Source organism: Chaetura pelagica, unplaced genomic scaffold, assembly GCF_000747805.2.
Source record: "Chaetura pelagica isolate M959 unplaced genomic scaffold, ChaPel_1.0 scaffold21, whole genome shotgun sequence".
NCBI lineage: Eukaryota > Metazoa > Chordata > Aves > Apodiformes > Apodidae > Chaetura > Chaetura pelagica.
Genome location: NW_009952251.1, coordinates 1102099 through 1124465, shown reverse-complemented (window position 1 = coordinate 1124465; position 22367 = coordinate 1102099). Strand labels below are relative to the sequence as shown.

Genomic DNA, 22367 nt, shown 5'->3' with positions numbered 1-22367 from the left:
TTGTTCTGGAAAATTATATCAATGTAGACACTAAAAATGAGATGTTGCAGAAGGTGTAGTGTCGGTAAATATGAAAGTAGGATGTAAAGGAAGGAGATAAATTAAATATATTGTAAAAGTTAATAATTACCTTATAAAAGTTGACTTCTGGATCTAAGGGTTAAACATAATTGTGCATCTGCCATATATACTGGGTGGTTAATAAAACCTGTCAGTTTACAGCGTCCTTTAAAGTAGGTGAAGGGTAAAGGGTTAGTAGAATGAACTATAAACTTGGCATTAAATTGAAAAACTTAAGCACAGATTTTCTTTGTTAGCCTTTATCTACAAGGAAACTTAGCTATGTTTGTTTATTTCAAACCTTCATCATTTAAGAATCGAGGACTGTTACATCTTTGAGGGATTAAATGGTGGCGTGTGAGTACTAATACAATGTTTGTGATGTATGAATGTTATTAAGGAAACCTTAAAAAACACCTTTCAGTGCCTACTAAACCAAAGTAGAGCCTGGAAAAGCAAACTTAATTATTTTATTAAAAGCATCTTGTTGTATACTTAATAAAATAGTCGTTCCGATTTGATATGATTTCTTGTAGGTAATTAAAATAGTTAATATCTCTGTCTTGCTTTCTTTCTAATCAATTGTTTTGGTTTTGTTTTTTTTTCTAGCTGACAAGTCAAGACCACCTTCATCAAGCCCTTCCAGTATTGTTCGGCGGACTTCCTCATTGGATACACTTGCTGCTCCATACCTTGCTGGACAATGGCCTCGTGATAATCATGGCCAAGCTGCTCCATGTATGAGAGACAAAGCCACACAGGTAGGATAGATTTTGGTCTTTGAAGGATTTAAATGTGAAGACATGATTTAAATGTAAAGTTTTTCCTGAAAAACATTCACATTAGCTTGCTTGCTTGCAAGTTCCTAATAACTTTCAAATTATGTCCTGAAAATGAAACTAGATTGCACTGGTATTAAGTAATATTTAGTTTAAATTTATACAAGAGAACTTAGTGACTCCTTAGATGTCTGTCTTAAAACTGAATAAAAAAGCTTCTGTAGTGCCTGTATTAATGTAGCCTTTTCTATGATAGGCTGTTCATCCTGTGATTGTAAAAGGCCTTTTAATGTTCATCTGGGATCTATTCACCAAGTACAGAATTACTCGCATTGAAGAACTGCCTCACTGAATCATGAATAATGTTCAAATTTAGCTCAGCTGGAAAGTATTGAAGTACATTATTTGCCAATAAACTTCAACAACTTGAAAAAATTTCAAAGGTTTTAAAGGTTTAGTCCTATGTCTTCTGTAAAGACAGAACTAACAAACAATTGAATGAAACCAGCCTTACAAGAGTGAACGCTTATCTTGACAGTTGTTTTGTCATTCCCATTAAAGTGAGCTGTTGTTACATGAATCCTCCTGTGTGCAGAACAGATTCAAGCTTGATTTTTCCATAAAGTGTTGTAGTGTTTCATTTCTCCTTCTGTGGATGCAGTCAGACAGTGGATTTCTGTAGGTTGTAGAGTGAAAGAAAGAGTCAGACTTCAGATTTTAAAGCCCTGGAGCATGGTTTCAACAATAACCCCCCATCAATTTCCAAGTTCATAAATAAAATGCAGTTGGAAAAGAAACGGACAGCATGTGGGACCTACTTGAGTCTGAGCCTGCTTTGGGTTTGGTAAAAATAACAAAAATGTGGCTACCTATATTTTTGTGTGCTGTCTACTCTGATGTGCAGGATGTTGAGCAGGTGATGTCTGCAGCATTGCTACATTATCATCTTCTCTGGATGCAGAACAGTTTGCAGAAAGGACCACAATTTGAAGCACATCTGTAGAGAAGTAAAGTGTTTTGTAGGGGAAAAAGTGGAAATAGAAACTGGTGAAGAAAGGAGAGCTGAGGAACAAGTTTTCTCTGGAGGAAAGTGAATTGGAAAAAAATAGTTAGAAGATGGGTTGAAAAAGGTAAGCAAATCATGATGAGAGGAGGAGGGCTAATGTCACTCTGGTCTTCAAAAAGGGCAAGAAGGAGGACCCAGGGAACTATAGGCTGGGTAGTCTCACCTCTGTCCCTGCTAAGATGTTAGAAAAAATAATTCTGGACGTTATCACAAAACATGTGAAAACGAAGAATGTCATTGGGAGAAGTCAGCATGGATTCACCAAAGAGCTTGACCAACCTGATTGCCTTCTATGACATCATTACTGGCTGGCTAGATGAGGGGAGAGCAATGGATGTCATCTACCTTGACTTCAGCAAGGCTTTTGATACTATCTCCCAAAACATCCTTGTTAGGAACTCCCGAAGAGTGGGCTTGATGAGTGGACAGTGAGGTGGATTGAGAGCTGACTGTGTGAGAGATCTCAGAGGGTGGTGATCAACGGATCAGGGTCAAGTTGGAGGCCTGTAGCCAGCAGTGTCCCTCAGGGATCAGTACTCGGTCCAGTCTTGTTCAACATGTTCATCAATGATCTGGATGAGGGGACAGAGTGTGTCCTCAGCAAGTTTGCTGATGATACCAAACTAGGAAGGGAGGCTGACACTCCAGAGGGCTGTGCTGCCATTCAGCATCACCTGGACAGGCTGGAGAGTTGGGCAGAGAAGAACCTTATGAGGTTCAACAAGGACAAGTAGTGTAGGGTTCTGCATCTGGGGAGGAAGAACACCAAGCACCAATATAGGTTCGGCGTAGATCTGCTGGAAAGCATTTTGGAGGAGAAGTATCTGGTAGTCCTGGTAGACAGTAAATTATCCATGAGCCAGCAGTGTGCCCTTGCTGCCAAGAAGGCCAGTGGAATCCTGGGATGCATTAGGAAGAGTGTGGCCAGTAGGTTGAGGGAGATATTCTCCCTCTCTACGCTGTCCTTTTGAGGCCACAGCTGGAATACTGCATCCAGTTCTTGGCTGCACAGTTCAAGAGAGACAGGGAACTACTGGAGAGGGAGAGAGTCCAGAGGAGGGTGGTGAAGATGATAGGGAGATTGGAGCATCTCTGTTATGAGGAAAGGCTGAAAGAGCTGGGACTCTTTAACCTGGAGATGAGAAGGCTGAGGGGAGACCTTATCAATATATATAAGTATCTAAGGGGTGGATGCAAGGAAGATGGATACAGGCTCTTCTCAGTAGTTCCCAGTGTCAGAATAAGGGGCAATGGATACAAGTTGGAACATAGGAAGTTCCATTTAAATATGAGGAAAAAATTATTCACAGTGAGGGTGACGGAGCACTGGAACAGGCTGTCCAGGGAGGTTGTGGAGTCTCCATCTCCGGAGATATTAAAAACCTGCCTGGATGCAGTCCTGTGCAAAGTGCTTTACTTCAGTGGGAGAGTTGGACTAGATGATCTCTAGAGGTCACTTCCAACTCCAGCAATTCTCTGAGTGTAAGATAGACAAGGAGTTGCTGTTCATGCTTAGCTATTAGAGGACAGAACTAAGCCAGTCGGGGTGCCTTAGCTATTTTTTTTTCATATTTAATTTCTTAGAATAATACTTTTTTTTTCAAAATAATTACATTTCTATATTGCTACCAAAGTATTTGCTATATTCAGTTGATCTCCTTCAGCTTAGTTGCAGTTTAATCTGAGTCATGGTTGGGCTATTATATTCTGTGAACTTTCTAGCTAGATTAGATGCCATCCTTTTTGGTTTATATTTTTATTTTGTCTTTTTCTTCCAATTCTGATACATCTAGGTGCTGTGGTAGTGGGGCTTTCATGTGTAAGGGGAAATGTGCAGAGATTAATGGCAAGACTGTAGAGGGCATCGGATATTTCTGCAGAATGAGTGAAGTCAGTGGTGGTGATTGATGTTAATACATTGCTGAGGGAAACGGAATGATCTGTTCGCACTTCCTAATTTAAGATTTATCAAACCAGTAGCAAGTTTTGGGCTACAGACATACATCCGTATATCTAAAGCTTATATTGATATGACACTTATGAGACATTATTGCTTTTAATCTTTCTGGTGTGCTTGAGAGCAACCTCGTAAGCTAGGAACAAGTTTTAAAATGTGATTTACAATAGTTCTTTTCCCAAGAAATTATAGGCTTGCCATTTGTATCATTTATTGTTTCTAAAGACCAGATATTTGGATGAAGTTTCACTTACAAGATATTCTGGCTCCAGTGTGTAATTTCAAATTTTAGAAAGTCTGAGATGGAATGGTTGCATTCAGATTTCAAAAGTTTAGGGAACAGGAATTGAGTCTACTGAGATACAAAAGACTTTCAAGTTGCATAAGCAGAGTATCTTGATTCTGCAGATTTATGGCAGAGGGAGTAGAGTTGTTCAGGAAGCAAACTGGAAAGAGACAGCAGTTAGTGACACACTTTGGCTTTCAGACCTTTCTAGAGATGCCCATATGTCATAGCTGAGAGCTGTGGAAGATATCCCAGGTCACACAGAGACTGGCTATGTATCAGACTCATGCTTCAACTGATTATTTTGATGAAATCTGTCTATAAAACCAGAGTGAGTTATATACATGCAGAATGTTTGTTGGATGATGTGTGTTGCTGAGCTGTCCTATGGTCTGGCTAGAATTCATTCATGCAGATACATGTTTTAAGTGCTGCTGTTTGTAATCTTGTCTTCTTTGCTTGGAATGAAACCTGTTTGACTTTGGCTGTGGTTGTTTGAAGTACAGCTATGTCAAAATTGAAGAGAAATACAACAGTTATTTTGTATTTTTTTATTTCTTAAAGAGTAATGAATTTCAACTATGAAGTTTTTGCATCTTAGACTTTATCTTAAGTGTTCTACTAACAGAGATAGGTTTAACCTTAAACTAATTTATTTTTGTAATTCTAGAACAGGCAAAAGGATTTTATGAATGGTAGCAACTAATAAGCAAATAGTAGTACCTCAATAGCCTAGAGAAATAGGAATCCCTCATTGCCTGTTGTTTATTGAGTCTGTGTTTCTTGAAAATAACTATTATAAACAAAATGTGGGGAAAAAGTCAGGAGAGTTGCCAAAATAATCTTATACTTTTGTCTTGAGGTAAAGGCTTCTTATAATTTAATGTCTTTCTTACTCTTGCTCTAAAAAGATTTCTGACTGTTTTGAGAATGAGTATCAAAGCAATCCTTAACCTTTAAAATGAGTCAGATATTATTTAATGAAATAAGCCTTGAATCTTGAGTAAAAATCTTGAATATAATTTAAATGCAAAAGTTAATTAGAGTGTTAATTATAATACTGTAGGCAATTGTAAGGATTGTGTTGAGTTGGGAAGTTAGAATTTGTGTCTAAAATTGCCTAAGAAGATAGAGGATGGGATGAGACTCTGGATTGGCAATTGATTAAAAAATGGAAACTTGGGGATGGGAGCTACCAATTACTATTTTATTATGAAGATAAGATGGAAAATAAATTCTAAAGGGTTCTAATTTTGCTATGAAATAAGAATTACAAAGCAATGCTGCTGCATTATTATTATTCATATTTATCCTAGGGGGTTTTTTTGGTTGTTGTTTTTTTTTTTCAAATGAAGAAGATTAAAAAATACTGATAGTGAAGGTTTCATTTTCTTGAGTAAAAATCTTGAATATAATTTAAATGCAAAAGTTAATTAGAGTGTTAATTATAATACTGTAGGCAATTGTAAGGATTGTGTTGAGTTGGGAAGTTAGAATTTGTGTCTAAAATTGCCTAAGAAGATAGAGGATGGGATGAGACTCTGGATTGGCAATTGATTAAAAAATGGAAACTTGGGGATGGGAGCTACCAATTACTATTTTATTATGAAGATAAGATGGAAAATAAATTCTAAAGGGTTCTAATTTTGCTATGAAATAAGAATTACAAAGCAATGCTGCTGCATTATTATTATTCATATTTATCCTAGGGGGTTTTTTTGGTTTTTTGTTTTTTTTTTTCAAATGAAGAAGATTAAAAAATACTGATAGTGAAGGTTTCATTTAGATGAAACTTTTATCTCAAAGTGATGCGAATTGCAACCTCTATGTTTGGAATTACACCTCAATTTTCCCTGGAAAATGGGGATTAAAAAATAACACGTCATTGAAGGCCTTGTGAGTTTCTGTGCTCTGATACAGATGGGATAAGAAGGGTCAGCTTGTGTCTTGCAAGCTGTTTCTCAAATGTAATTACATCTTTTGCATGCTGGAGATGTGAAGGCTTTGAGGCAATCTAAGTTCCTGTCTGTAGGAGAAGGTGAGCTATCAGTGACTTCTAAAGCTGTGATAGCTAGAGCACTGCTGTGTGCTAAGAGCTGCACTGTGGCAACAGTGAATTCAAAGGAATTCGCTGTCACTTTCACTATGTAAGCTACTTCCAGAAATCCTTCTCCCTGCTTTCTTAGGTATGTTTTTTGTGACTGCATGGAGATTCCTGATAGATGTACTATCCCTCTTCTTAGAGCCTTTACAGTTCACTGCTTTTGAAGGTCATCTGGACAGTGTTAAGCAGGAGTGCAAACTGTCACAAAGCATCCAGTATTATCACAGGCTTGCCTGTCCATTTTGCTACCCTTAAATAAATATGGCTTGCCTTAATGATACTTTGAATTTCTCAGAACTTTTTCACCACAGTATGTTTGCAAGTTTCTATCTTAAATATTAATGACTTGGTTGCTTTGGTGAAACTGGCTTAGTATTACCTGTGTTGCTTTCTGCTTGACCTGAGATAACTGAACCTGAAGCCCTTTGAGGCGTTAATAAAATAATTCCCTGTTTTGTAATAGATACAGTGCTGCTTGTATGCCTTGCCTTCGTTTTTCTCATTCTTCTGAGCATGAACATGATTTTGAAGCTGTACTGGTGCAGGCTTTTACAATGTTTACACCAAGCTACTCTTGCTAATGTGTCAGAAATAACAAGGTAGGCTTCTGTGAAAGAAATAAAATGTATCATCTCCCCAAATTCAGCTCTGTCATATGAGTTCTGCAGAGCTCTGTTACAGCTTGTGGTACATCTGGCTGTCAATACTACCTTATGCTTAATAATTTGGAGTGAAAACTAGCACATTCCTGTATTAGAGTAGGTCTGAAAGTTGCAAGTTTTCTGTGTTGTTGTTTGTTTTCTATTTTTTTTAATAACGTAGTTCCACTCCAGTTTTTCTACTTTACTTGTCAGACATGCTTCTAGTCAGTGACTACTTTCACTTATAGTTCTCAACCTAGCAAATCTTAACACTTTTCTGTCTTCTAATTTATCTCAAAATATTTTGCCAGAAAGCTTTCTTTTAATTCTGTGAACTTCTTGCTGCAGACTGAAAGTGCCTGGGCTGAAGAGTATTTAGAAAAGAAGAGAAGCTCACACAAACGTTCAGCATCATGGGGCAGTAATGATCAACTCAAGGAGGTCAGAAATGCTATTATTTGAGATACCTTTGGATTAGATTTTTTACTGGTATGCACTGTTACAGTGTGCTTTCTGGAAGGCATAAATATTGTACTGCTTTGATTTATCATGGGTTTGGTAAAAATACAAGAAATGGCTGTTAGTTTCATATTGATTTCATAGAAAAATGCAGAACTATTAAAATTTATAAGCTGAATGTGTGGGAAAGAAAGTGTCAAATTCTTCATCAAAGAAGGAAATACAGCCATGAACAGACTACTTTCCAACTTTAGGTTTATCACATTATTTCATTAAACCTCTAGAGGTATCTTCTGGGCTGAACTGCTAGCTAACGTGTTGAGTTTGCAAGAACTTCAGTCTAATTTAGTGCTGGCAATAATTATGAATGTTGTGGCAGTAAAGAATCTTAACTGAGTGGTGGAATAAAATGGATTAAACTGTGTGTACCTGAATGTAACTGTGGAAATCTGATGTGACTTTTTCCTTTATTAGATTGCAAAATTGCGTCAGCAATTGCAGAGAAGCAAACACAGCAGCAGGCATCATCGCGATAAAGAAAGACAGTCTCCCTTTCATGGTAACCATGCAGCCATTAACCACAGTCAGGTAAGGCTGTGTTTTTTGGACAGGTTGGGTAGCTAATACTATTTTAAGATCCTTTAAAGGTTGTGATTTGCTTTAAAGGCAACTTAAAAATACCATATAGTGCTAAACATACTGTACCTATAGGTGAATTCTACAAAAAAGAGATGTTCCCTTCCATTTCGTCTAGTCTATGATGTTCTGGATCTTTTTGTTACTTGACTGGGTTGGCTTTGAACTCCCAATTTCAAAGAATTTCAGATGGATAGATCCTTCTAGCTATCTGTTAAAGTGCATTCCGCAGACTCTACAAAAGGATGATGGATAAGTTTAATCTAGAACCATAGATTTATCTTTTTAATAATTCATTGCTGTAACAGTTCTGAATTTGCATGTACAATATGACATGGAGCAAACGGGTGGTAAAATGATACAGTAAAATAAATTTGTAGTTTTTGCTGATCACACATTTTCTGTGTGCAGTTTTAGTTTTATCTCAAGACTGCTAATGAAGTCAGGTTCACAGAGAGATAATATTTCTAACTTAGTTCATAGCAGGTAGAAAAAAAATTACAGGCTCTTAGAAACACAGATACTTTTTCAAGTGTCTTTTGCTTGAGTATTTTTAAGAAAACCAATAGGAAAGTTTCGTCACTTTCTCAAAGGAACACTTCCCCCCCTCCTGATGTATCACATTTATATCTACAATATATACACAATTATTGTAACAGTTACAAGAAGTTACAAGAAGAACAAATCCCCCACAATTGCCTTGCAAGACAATGTAGTTGAAAGAAATTGTGGAACAGTCGGTGTCGTGAATTGAGAAAGTACTTGAGCTTTGAAGCTTCTCTGCTGATCTAATCATATTCCCAGTTACTCCTGAAATACAGTTAGCATTCTTATAAAAAATATTGTACTGGGATACCAGTTAATTAAAACTGTTTCCTTTTTGTCATTCCATACTTACGGAAGTAATTTAGGCCAGGGAGAAAAGCTTTTGTGACATCAGCATGTGTCCTGCTCTACAGGTACTTGCCAATTCTGATAAAGGATGAAATAAAACATGGAAGGGAGAACCATACATACAGTCCTGAACAGCCACGTTCTTTTTTAGATATAAGTCAGGTGTCTGAGTGAATCTGTTATACTTCAAGACTGGAAATAAGAAAGTACAGCAGTGTTTTTAATTTCTCCTGCACTGTTCTTCTGAACTCCTGCTTTTGTATAAAAATCAGTAGCATCTTTTGTCTCAGACCCTAACTTATCCTTGTTACAGTTCAGCTAATTACAAGTAATGGATTTTCAGGACATAAGTGCCTCTTGAGTTCAGTACTTTATATTGTTATAAGTACTGTACTAGACTTTTTTAGAATTACCTTTTTTGACATAATAATTTAGGAATTACTTCTTCAGACTCCTTAAATCTTGAAATGAAACTGTTTCCTTCTGAGTAGCAGAAGAACAATTTTAATTTGAAACAGGCTATCTAGTATGTCTACATTTTAATCTGCTTTACCACAGTATGCATGTAGTGTAGGATGCTGCTAATCTTAGTGACGGCTGTCGTTTAAGTCAGAACATTCCAAAATGTTATACATATATATATATATACCTCAGTGTTCTTAAAGTTTCTGAGTAGTGTTTCAGTATTAAACTGCTCAATGTCTAACTACTGAGACTTCTTTTCCACTATTTAAAAAGAAAAAAAAAAAAAAAAAAAAAAAAAAAAAATTCAGGTCTTGTTTACTTTTTTGGAGATTTGTTCTGTACTTGTGGGCAATTGAGGCATTTCAACAACAACAACAAAAATAGTGTACTGAGGAACTTCTCTTGTAGGCCCTTCAGCACTCCAGAGAATTACATGCAGTCTAACAGGTTTGGCTTGGTATTGTACAAACCTGTAGATTTTTGAATGCTAGGTTATTCTCACTTTAACATAGATGATCTTTGTGGTTTTTTGTTTTGAAAATGAACAGTGATGCTACTACTATGAAGAATACCCCATTTCAAATTATGTATGTGGTTTTTGCATCATAATTATTTTATTATCATGCTCATTAAATTTTGCTTTTTGTGGGAAGGTCTTTTTAAGTTCTGCCAAAATTTAGAGTATGTGAATAAAATATTGCACAACAGATAATTAGCTTTTAAGCCTGTGAAACAGACTATAAAACATAAACTGAGGCAAAGCAGTTTTTTCAGCATTGTGTTACAAGGCAAGCCATTGTATTGCTCGGTAAATTTTGTGCCAACTGTGTCCAGCTACTTGTGAAGGGAGGAAGTTACAGATGACTTCAAAAAGAGTAAATGAAAAGTTAAATTAGTGGCATTTAAAGGCTGCTTTCTAAGTCAGAGTGAAAATCTGTAACTGTGGGCATCAAGAGCGAAGTTCCTAAGCTTTCTCATGCTTTTGCAGGGAGCTGCTATACTAGTATTTCTGAGACCAGCTCAGTTCCTTCAGGAGTTGTGGGAAGGACTGTGTGGAAACACTTGCTGCTAGTGATTAGAATATTTAGAATTTATATTTTTTAAAATTTCCAAACTGAAGAAAACTTGCAGTTGTTTATTCTAGAGGGTCATACAAAGGTTTCTAAGAATCCAGGGTTGGATTCCTGACAAGGTTGAGAAAATGTGTTAGGAAATTGCCTTGTTAGTCCCTTCTCAGAGACCAGGTAAACTGTTTAACATTTTGGAAATGACATACTCTTCTAATTTAAATTAAAGAAGCAATTCCAGTGTATTTATTTCCTCTTTCCTACTAGTAGACGCTTAAGCTTTGCCACAGTTCTTGAGATTAAACAGAATTTTTACAGTGATTCTTGCTACCTAAGGGCTTCCAATTGATTGTTTAGTTGTACTTTTTCATTCTATTTTTATTTTTTTTTAAGAAAAAAATCCACACAATCTCTATGGAATAATTTGTTAGTTATTCTTTTCACTCTAATCAAAATGAGGAAATAGTTGGTGAGGAACTTGATCAAGTCCTTGTTCCTGACTACTCTTTTTTTTTTTTTTTTTTTTTTTTTCCCAGAGCAATTGAATGTGTTTTTAGTTTATTTTTTCATGATGACAGAAATGTTCAATTCTGCCTCTTTCTACAGGAAGATGAGTTTGCAGAAGGGTTATAGCCTCCTCAGATGATCTCGGGGTGCTTCCAAGACTGTTGGATTTTGAGTCAATTGCATGTTACTAAATCTGTAAACAGGAGTCAAACCAGTGGGTTCTTCCTTTATTCTCGGCTTTAATGTAATGGAGAAACTAGAATTGAGGCCAGACCTGAAGCCAGGTGGAAGAATAAATGGATTAGGGCTTTCAGAATAATCTTTTTTTCTCAGTGCAATTTGCTGTTGTTATACTACTGCTGGACTCTATGAACCAAGCCTGCTCCTTTCACTTTCCTGGGAAGCATGTGTCCTTAATGTCTTATCAGTTGATTGATCCTAAGCATCCACCAATATTGAGACCAACCAGATAGAGTTTTGCAGTTTTGCATTTTTTTCACTGTTACCACATTACATAGGTAGCAAGCACATTTCATTATAGAGTGGATTTACCATGATGCATTCAACCTTGAGGTGTATTAATGTTAATATCTGAAAGCATCAAAAGACCTTGGATTCTATTAAAGTTCTGTTGCTTGTTGAAAAATTGGAAAAGCTTCAATAACTTTTCTGAAATGCCTCTGAAAATTTAATTTTGTCATCACCCTTAATTGGTATCTTGTGAGCTTATGCCTTTCCTGTAAGTTTCAGGTCTCTTAATTTTCTGACAGTATGGTGTTACGTGAGCACTACATTTATGATCATGTGTTTGAGACCTTCATTTTTTGCATTCCTAAATAGGAAGGTGAGTAGTCAGACATTGGTAGCCTATTCGAGCATGTCAGGGCCCAGCTCCATGCAGACCTCTGTGAAAACAGTATTTCCAATGCAAATATTATTGTTTTGAGGCTGGTTGTTCCAACCCTGTAACGGTACCTCCTTCCCTTTCCACCTTCCAACACTCTGGGTTAACAAGTCATTCTTAGTCATGTACAATGTGTTACTTCTCTTGGAAGTAAAACATGCTGTACTGAACCATAAGAAACTCTATTGGAGCAACTTGTGCTTTTCTAATTGCTGTGGTAGGAAATAATGTTTTGGTAATGGCTGCTGAAGTCTTAGATAAGCATTATGCTTTCAACTTGTTAAAAAGTTCAATTTGTCCTAAGAATGTACTATTTAATAATTGGGTGCATAAACGGTCTTTATTAGCGCCTATGCTTGTGCTGATGTATGTACCTGTATTATGTCCAGATGATGGCTTGTGTTAGTTTACTGGATTGTTGATCCAAGGCCTTGTTTGGAACAGGCAGGGTTGATTTCTCAGGCTTTTTTGTGCTTTTCTGCAGTGGTTTCTATTTTCTCTTTTTCATCATCTTTTGAAGATTACTTTTGAAAGCATTTCCAAGTTTGGCCATTATGAGCATGTTTGGGTTTTGTTGTCATAAACAGAATCACAAGCATTTCCTGAGCAGAAGCTGTTGTAGTTCTTGTGCAAGCCTTTGGCTTTTTTGTTGTTTGTTGGGTTTTTTTTAGCTTTTTCTAATGTTTGGGTGAAGCAAAAGCAATATAATGCATAAGTTTTGCTGTCTTAGAAACTCTGCATTATTATCTGCATTTAGAATTCTCTTGTTTATGTTAATTTTTCTAAGGTAGTTCTTCTGCTAAGCCAATTTTATGTAGTTTTTAAGAATTCAAATGCAAAGTTGCAGTATTTTGGAGTCTGTCTGTGCATAGTCTTGTTACTTAGAGGGGAAAAAAAAGCCACAAACGGCTTTGAAGGTGAGAATGCTGCCTACCTTCTTTCAGTCAGTAGAGGACATAGTCACAGCTCACTAGGCCATGGAGTCTAGGAATTTTACACAGGGATTCTACTGAGACTTTAAGTGCCAAGCTGGTCTTTTGAGTTGAACTAAGTGCTTGCAGAAAACATTCAATTTGCCCTACATAATTGCAAAAAGTCTGTTGAAGTTTAGGGCAGAATCTTCTAATGTTCTGGTAGCTTGATTTTTTAATGGAGGAGGATGTTAATGGAGAGGATGGGGAAAACAAGGTTGTGGTGTATCAAAAGGGGCTCTGGAGTACTTAGTACCGTGTTTTCTGACAATGGGGTTTTCATACATACTGTGAAACCCTGGCTTTTTTAAATGTTAATCTCCATTATGAAGTAACTATATATTAATGTTTGAGTTTGGAATATTATTTTTTCTGTGGAAGTCTTCCTAAGTTGTTTTGTCAACCTTTTATTTTGGCTTAATACAGTTCCTACATTGGTCTTAATTTCTAGCATAATGCAGGCTTGCATTTGTGGAATAATTTTCCATCTGCATGTGTCCTGTTACTATAGGTGACAGCAGACTTCCAATAAAATGCAGATTTAATGAAATTACAAATGATAAATCCAAGAGTGAAGGAAGAAAAATGGTTGTATAGCAGCTCATTTCAGAAGGAACATGAATATATTTTAAAGGCTTCAAGATTGCTTACATTAAAATGTTTGCTGTAACATTTTTCTTTGTAAAGCAGTGTTGAGCTGGAGGTAGACCATATCAAGAGAAGTTTTGAGATTAAATTGTTTAAAGCTTTTCCTGCTAGAAAGCAATTTGAAACAAAATCCAGGATGTCTGTATCTTCATTTAAGGTATCCATTTTACACAATCACCATAGTTTCATGTAAATTGTTGATACTGAATTATAGATGTGTTCTGTTTAAAGGTTCACTTTTAGTAGAAATAGTAACTGCTTAGTAAGTAAATCTACATTGCTTTCTTATTGTCTGTGGTTCTCCAGGCTCCCATCCCAAAGAGTGCTCTTGTTCCTGTGATACCTATTACCAAATCAACAGGTTCACGATTCCGAAACAGTGTAGAAGGACTCAATCAGGAGATTGAGATAATAATTAAGGAGACTGGAGACAAAGAGGAAGAGCTTGTTGTATGTATCTGCTACCATGATTGCTTTCTATAATTATTGTGGTTTTGCTCTGAGGATTTTAAGTCAAGCTTTATTTTACAGTTTTTAAATTAAATCTGTCTGAAATTAATTTTGCTTTCTTTAATAAAGCTAGTTGAAAAGTCTCTTGAAAGGCAAAATGAAGGAAAGAGTTAAAGTTTGAATCTGAACAGTTTATGTATGGCTACTGTGATGTAATTTGTTTTCCAATAAAAGAAGAAATCTTAGTAAAACAGGGGAAGAGGCACAAGGTCTGTTTTGAAAGTTTTTGTAGTAACTTTTTCTTTTTGCCCATGTTGCCCTGTCTGCATCCCATTTGAAGGGTAACTTGCCCATTTTAATTTTTTGTTTTAGGTATTCTTAGTGGTAAACTTAGTAATAAAGTATCCGAAATACAGGCCACAACGATGATTAAGGGACTGAAACATTTTTCGGATGAGAAAAGGCTGTTCAGCCTTGAGAAAAGAAATCTCAAGGGGATCTTTTCAATGTGTGCTTAAAGAAATAGCTAACTAGATAAGAGCAGCCATCCAATACCTTTTTTTCTAACAGCCTCAAGATATTCCAGATGGGCACCGTGCACCACCTCCGTTGGTTCAGCGTAGTAGTAGTACTCGCAGCATTGATACCCAAACACCTGGTGGAGCAGACAGGGGTAGCAACAGCAGCAGTCGATCGCAGTCAGTATCTCCAAACTCATTTCTTACCATCTGTAACGAAGGCAATGAAGAAAGTCCATGTTCTACAGATGATCTTCTTGCTGATTCCAGAGATAAAGGTACTGTGTTACTTTAAAGTTCAATAGTGCTAAACTTGAACTCATTGCTGTGTGAACATGTAGTAAAAGGGCTTTTGTTTCCCATATCCATTGAGAAATGGTAGGAAGTTGTTTTTTAAGTAATCTGTTTTTTCCAAATTGCTCTGAATACCGTGTGTATGCACATATCTAGTGTTCTGTAATTGAAGCTGGATAGATGTGACTGAGGAATGTGCTTCTGAAACAAGTTTTTGTTTTTAAATAATATATTCCTCAAGCACTTTAAGCAAGTTGGAGAAGCAGTAGCATACAGTGTAACCACCTAGCATTTCATACATCGACCCATGAAAGTTTAGCTGCTTGGGGTTGGTTGTGGTGTGTTTGTTTGTTTGGGGTTTTTTGTGTTGTTTGGGTTTTTTTTCAGAAATCTTATGAGATGCACTAGGTGAATTTCATAATTAAACATAAAACTGTTCTGTTTTTAAGGAATATGGCTTCTGCCAGTTTCTTTAGGCTAGGCAAAGGAGCATAGATTCAGGTTTGCAGTGACAAATTGAAAATGTCCAGGAATTAATAGAGATTGCAGAGGAACATGAAAATTACACAAGGAGAAATAGAAAGTAGGAAAGTGATTGAGATAAGCTTATTTGCAAAGACTTGGAGGGGAACAAAAATGTTTCTTACTTTTATAACATTGATAATCAAGTGGATTTCAGTTTGGGGGGGCATTTAAAGATATTTATTGTTTTTCATGAGACACTCTGTTTCTGCAGAGAATGGGAATAATTCTCCCTTGCCAAAATATGCTACCTCACCAAAACCCAACAACAGCTACATGTTTAAGCGTGAACCTCCAGAGGGCTGTGAAAAGGTGAAAGTCTTTGAAGAAAGCTTGTAAGTTGATTTTTACTACATAACAAATTACATTTGACATTTAGAGTTACCCACTGGTTTATTGATTCTTGTGTCAGATCAAAATTATTAGTCCAGTTATAAAACCATAGTAACAGCCTGTTCTCTCTTGTTTTGTGTGACAATATACTCATATATATGCATGTATTTTATTGCTGGAATTCTGTATTAAAATAAAAATCCTTGAGAGATTTTTTTTTTCTTTTTTAAAATCAGGGTAACTAGAGAGGATTCTCCCTTACCTGGCAGATAGTGGGGGAGGAAATCAAATAATCAGGTACAGAGAGATATGCTAAGAAGCTGTAAAGCAAGTGTACATCTTGAGTCTGAACACAATATTTTTTTTCAGCTACGTCTATGTAGTTGAGAAAATTTTAGTGACAGGAGTGAATTTGATGCTGAGTATTTGATGCATCAGTTACTCTGAAAAAGCCAGCTTTTGGCATTTGGGAATATTCTGAGGTTTTTTATGTTATTTTTGGTGGTGTTTTTGTACCCTTGCATCATTTAGTTGCAAGAATTTTCACCTATAGTTAAAAATTTCATTTCATCACACAAGGAATATAATTTGTTTATAATTCTTTTACGGCCTATGATATCTCAACAATGCCATCTAGTATAAGCAGTAACTAAAAAAAAATTACAGCAGCCTTGTGTATTTTCCATCTCTGATGTTTGCAAATGGATTTTTGAGAGGTCTCTATGGCCTCTGCATGGCAACATGGAAAGGGTTTCTGTACCTTAAGTTACCTGTCTCCTATTTTAATGTGTGTAAACTCTGTTGCCCGCAGATTAGATAGTCTTCATTTGCTCCAAGAACATACTCTATTGTGATTTGACTTGTATTGCATTTGTCCTTGCTACAGAGTTGTAGGACTGTTCTGCTGTAGAGTGAAATGGGCTTCTACAGAAGTTTTTACCTAGCTTTGGCAGTTGTTAAGACACTGAAGTTTCTTGCAAAAATCTTTCTCACATCTGATACTGTATTCCACACATACATGGAATACATGAGTGTAGCTAGTTAAAGCTCAACTTTGGATTAACATTATTTCTGTTTGAAGTTTACAGGCTTTTCATTTGTGAAAAAAAAACCAAACAACAAAACAACCTATCAATGGGGCTGAGTTTTCAGGACACTTGAAGAATCAACTAACATGGAAATGTACCTTATTTCATGAACGAAAGTAGTTTTGAAAGTAGGGTATCTGCTACAAGAGCAGACTGAAAGAGTGGCTTGCATGGTCTAGTAAAATGAAAATAGAGGTGCATATGGCTGTCTTAAAAACGCATGGAAGAGAAGAGGAGGTTATAGGCTGAAGGACAGTGCTACAAGAAAAACTGAGTACAAGTTTCTGATGGCTGTTTTCCAGCAGGAAAGAGAGGCTTTGGAATAGATTCACAAAGTTTATTCTTAAAGTAGACTAGCTTAGTAAAGTTACATCGCAGGGTTACACATAGACACGGAAGGCATGCCTGTGCTATCCACAATTTCCCTTCCAGCTCTGTCTTTTATAAAGCATTCCTCTGGGTAGGTTGAACTATATGCAGAGAAGGCAAAACTGTAAGTCAGGATCTAAATGTGTTCCATGCTTCTTTTCCAGGTTATAGGTACTTGATAACAAATGCTGTTTTGGGCATGCTACATTTTACAGTGTTGAGTTTTTAAGTAAGATAGGATAATCTTTTACAGAGATTCAGGCCACTCTCAGGTGAACCTGCAAAGGAGGGAAAAGTCTAGAAAAGGGGGGCCTCTCTATGATCATGAACAGCTCTTAGAATATGCAATGTTGTGCCAGCTTTCCTTCACAAGGCTTGCTGTATAAAGAGTGTTTGTGTCTGTGACAGAACTTGCTGGGTTGTGGAAGTTAGTGGAGAATTTCACTGGGAGTACTTTATCATATATTGGATATGCCAATTCATGGACAGAATCTGTGATCTGCAACATGTAGTTAGTATCTTCCTTGGGTTTGGAGACAGCCTGCGCTGAGAACATGGTGTTTATCTTGTGTTATATGTAAACAATCTTGCCTTTTGCCCTGAGGTGGGAGTGTCTGAGTAGCTGAAATACTTCAAGTTTAAATCTTGGTTTGTCCCTGGTGATGTGTTCTCTCAATACATACCTGCCATTGACAGAATGTTGTTGTTCAATGTAATTTTAACACATTTGTATTTTTCTTCTAGGCCAAAGCCGTTACATGAAATTCCAGCCTTCTACTGCCCTGACAAGAACAAGGTGAATTTCATTCCTAAAAGCGGCTCTGCTTTCTGTCTTGTCAGTATCCTCAAGCCACTTCTTCCCACACAGGATCTCACACTTAAGGGCAGTACACACAGCCTGACTGTCTCCTCTGGCATGACACCTGGTTTGTTACAGCCCATTTCTATGGCTTCCTTGTCTACAAATACAGATCAGGACAGGATCTCTCGTGGAACAAGTACAGTAATACCACAGACCTCTATACTCCAGCAGTCAGGACATATTGAGGAAGCTGAAGGATAAATTTAGATTGTCTTGAAGTTTTTCTGGACAACTACTGGGAAAAAATTTGAACCAGTTGATTGGACCTTTCTAATTACACTATTTGTGTTGTTTTAACAATTTATGGCACTGTTGTCAATGAACTGTTCATGTAATTGAGAGTTTGGTAGCACATTGAAAAGTTCAGGAGGATGCAGCAGTTGATGGTCTGTTGCACTTTCTGCTTACAAAGACTCCAGTTCTCTTTCACTCCTGCTTTTCTAAACACTGTTTTAAACAAAGACTGTCATAATACTTCGACATTTAAAGGACCAGTTGTTACGATGCTGTGTGTCCTTTGACTTTTTTCCCCATTAAAAATCTCAAGACCAACCAGCTGATCCCATTTACCATTGTAATCTGCAGAGGGAGGGGCAATCAGATGGTTTTGCAAGATGTCTTTTGTATGAAAATGTGTTTTGTAACAAAAATTTGCCTTTTCTGGTGTGTAGCAGATGGATGTTTAGAAGACACTTCACTGGTGATGATCCTCCTCCTGCCTTTTATTTTTATTATTTTTTTTGTAGGGAAGATTCTTTTTTACTTGGCTGTTTTACAGCTGCTGGGACCAAAGGATTGCTGAAGTATTTCAGTTGTCTCTAATTATGTGACCTTGGTGAACAGCCTCAGCCCTAAACAAAATGAGACAAGTTAATGTGTTTGAAGCTTTTAAAACAGAAGAGTGTCCATAAAGCAGTGTTAGTGTATAGTGTACTTTTTTTTGATATGGGAAGTTTGTGCTTCAGGTAAGTCACATTCTTAAAACTCCTTCACAGAATTTCCACTGGTCTTGGTTTATTAGCTGGAAAATTGCATTTTAAAACACTTTCCCAAATATAGTTCTGTTTGTCCATAGGATTTTTGTGCAAGGGAGGGGGAAAAAAACATGATCCCCTTACTCGGTATTCTTTCTTTCAGAAAATATGCGACTTGCTTCTTACAGGCTTGCTTGGCCACTTATGGAGTCAGCCTGAATCATTAATCATCCTTGGCACAACTTTGCTCTGATGTAACTCGTCACTGCGTTACAGACCCTGGCCACATAATACTGAAGTATCTGTGCATGATTTCCTCCTCCCTTTTGTCGTAGTGGTGTTTTGTGTCTGTTGAAGGTGATGGTTTGTCAGGCATGGTATCTGTTACACAGAATTTATTATGGTGGCTACGTTCTCCCTTTTTGATGAGCAACTTAGGCTGGCATGTAAAACAAAGGATTTTTTGATACCTGGTCCTGATATGCAGCAGGTTATGGTACCTTTGAAATTATAATAACATGAAAATGAGGGTGAGGCAATTGCAAATGGAAACTCTTCAGGAACTTCATTGGGGTTTCTCATGCGTCCCTGGAGTGCATTACCTGGGTTTGAGTAAATACAATATATATATGCAAAAAACTGCTGTGACCTGAATACCAGTGTTATATCAACTTAGAAAAAAATTTGTTCTTGTACCTCTTCTACAGAGTTAGATTCAGACATTTCGAAATGTCATCGTGAACAGTTTCTGGATCTGAATTTTGGCCTGTTACACATGCACAGTTCTCACTGACTTGCGTGTACATAGCTTCCACAGATCACTTGCATACTTGGGTCACCTCATAACTGCATTTGCTTAAAGATTATACTGCAAATACAACAGTTTTATGCTGTGCTTAATATGCAATATTTGGTTGCAAACATTTCACTTAGGAGGAAAAAAACCAACCTGCATGCCTGTGCAGACAATAGTAATAGTTTTGATGCATATTTACTGTTTAAATCCTACATAAATAACTGATAGCAATATGCTTTTTTCAACAAGTAAGTGTAAATCACACTAGAATGCACAAGTCCTGTGTTTAGAGTGTAATGAACCCCTTTTTAAAACATCATCAAAAAATTCAGCAAATGAAAAATGTACAAAAAAGTATTAAAATTGTAGCCCTCTGAAATTAGCAAATGAGCAGAATTTGGGTTACCATTTTCCTTTGCATCAAAATAAGTAGGACTATGCAGATGTGACTAAAGAACTGTTTTGAAGTAACAGCTCTGATTTACACTGAAGTAGTTGTTGAGGAACAGTTTTAAAATAAGCAGCTTTGTGCATCACATTTATGTAATTTGACTGGTTGATAATTCTTTTCTAGGTATAGTGGATATTAATTTCTCCTGAAACAGTTACAGTGTGATTTGAAGCCTAAAATACATTGCTTTAGATAGGTTTGTTTAAACCTGGACTGACAGGATTCATAGAAGATCAGGTAATTCAGGAGTGTTTGTAAGTCTGTTTTGTGTTTCTGTAACAGTAGTTTGTAAAGAGCTTCTCTGTCAATGCTGAACTGCCTAGTGCTTTATCAGGAGATCTTAACTGAACGGTTAAGAGCCAAAGGGCTAAAGTTAACAAATAGCCTTTATTACAGCCTTGAGACTTAACTGACTTCACCAAAACTGTATTCTGATGTTTGTTTTCATCACAGAGTGACTCTCCCAAATAGCAGTGGGCTTTCTTACCCTAGGACTTTATTTTGCATCTGTTGTAGTACTTAAGCATCTTTTTGGTAGTTTACTTGATATGTTATTGCACAATGTACTGTATGAATTAGTGAGCTGCTCTGATAAAAACCAAATGTAAATGTGCAAGATTTTTGCTGATTATAAAAACAAACTGCATTTAGGACAACATTCAGTCCTTTTTATATACAGGGCAATTCTACTATCTGCCATGGCAGCTCTACTTTGTTATGAATCCACGCTAAAGACTCAGAATTAAGAAAATATGCCAATTCGTGTTCTGAGACCAACTTTTATATGTATGCATACAAAAAATAGCCTTAAACTGTTGATGTGCTGTCTTGTGCCATAGCAGAGCTGTTAAAGTATTTAAATAGATTTCAAAATAGCTTTGAGAGAGCATGGAGCTCTTAAAAAATTCTTTTATGTATAGATTGGAATAACCAGGATTTTTTGGGGGGGTTAACCCATGCATTACTCAAGCACAGTTTTACTGAAAGGGTTTAAGTTCTTTTGGCATACTTTAAATCCTAACTATGCATAGACCTAGTCTTTGATTGCCTACTTTGTAGCTTAGGAAGAATTAAAGGTCTGTTTTTATGCACAATTTGACACACTTAATACTGTTGTTTTCTTGGTAATTTACACTTCTAGCTACACTTAAAGGCTGGTGGCAGTGTTCAGTAACACTGACAGTTGTTTGAGATACACTAAACTATGTTCTTCAAGTTGTCAATTTCTACACAAGTCAGAGGAAGGAGGTCATTGTTGTAATGAAGGTCAGTGGTGGCAGCTAGGACTGTTGGAATCCTTTTTTAAAAAAAACCCTCAAGGCACCAGGGGAAGAGGACTTCTTTTTTAAGTTTGACTTGCTTCAGCTATTATTTCCTTGCTTGTTGCCATAATCCTGTTGTAAGTAACAAATTTAAGTGCTTGGAAAAGTAACAGGTAATGCTTGAGTACGTATATGTATTATATATGTACGTATATAATCCTTGGTTGTGCATACATATCCCAAGTAAGGAGAAAAGGGAATGGAAATTAAATATTGCATGCTGTGCTAGTAAGTGATTGCTGTGTTTTATTTATGTAAAGCAATAGCAGCTCTTAAAAAGTATGTTTACTCTCAGGGCTATTTTTTGGTTTCTTGTAAAATACAATTTACTGGAATTCAGAATCTGAGATTGTTGGAAAACACTGAAGCTGAGCCTTTTGTGAAGGAAAAAACAGTCATATCCATTAGTCATATCCATTAGTCATATCCATATCCTTCTGCCTCATCCCTAACTTCTTGCTGGTTATTGAGTTTAATAGAATTCAGTGGTGCAGTAATAATTCCTTGCCCTACTCTCTCTGAAATGCTAACTGTTGTCTTCACAGTAACTCACTGCCAGTGGTGTTTGTATTTCCTTGCTGAATGTTTCCTTGTCGTGAGTACCTGACAGCTTCTCTGTGAAACTGAAAGGGCAAAGGAGAAGGCACAGAGAGTCACCAGAGATCTGTAGTTACAAAAAATCAGTGCTGCAGGGTGACTTCTTAGGTATCTTGATTTCTGTTTGACTCATTGTGCACACACCCACATACAGTCTGCGTAGGTCTGCTGTTTTTATCTTTATGGTTTGAGGCAGGACTTGTATTTGTAAGAATCTTTTTTTTATGGACAGACTTGCAGACCTGTTGTCCAGAACTGAGGTGCACTTATGTCTTCAAAGCAAAGCTTGTATGTCATTCTTACTTATTCTCATGAAATTAATATAACCTGTAAAAAAAAGTCCCTTT

At 36.7% G+C, this 22367-nt stretch overlaps 1 protein-coding gene across 1 annotated transcript; it reads left to right on the top strand.

Moving 5' to 3' along the window:
- The first annotated feature begins 677 nt into the window (after positions 1–677).
- On the top strand, positions 678–18316 carry FAM117B (family with sequence similarity 117, member B). Its single transcript, XM_010007330.1, has 7 exons — positions 678–821; positions 7242–7334; positions 7827–7940; positions 13751–13894; positions 14465–14690; positions 15443–15563; positions 17763–18316. The coding sequence occupies exons 1-7, from the start codon at positions 801–803 to the stop codon at positions 18079–18081; spliced, it is 1038 nt and encodes a 345-aa protein (XP_010005632.1). The 5' UTR covers positions 678–800; the 3' UTR covers positions 18082–18316.
- The last annotated feature ends 4051 nt before the right edge of the window (positions 18317–22367 follow it).

What these genes read in the sequence shown, in the direction of transcription:
- FAM117B (XM_010007330.1), top strand. Translation starts at nt 801, where the DNA reads ATGAGAGACAAAGCCACACAG. An exon ending in ACAAAGAGGAAGAGCTTGTT is followed by an intron (nt 13,895 to 14,464) that starts GTATGTATCTGC and finishes TTTTTCTAACAG; the next exon opens with CCTCAAGATATTCCAGATGG. An exon ending in TGCTGATTCCAGAGATAAAG is followed by an intron (nt 14,691 to 15,442) that starts GTACTGTGTTAC and finishes CTGTTTCTGCAG; the next exon opens with AGAATGGGAATAATTCTCCC.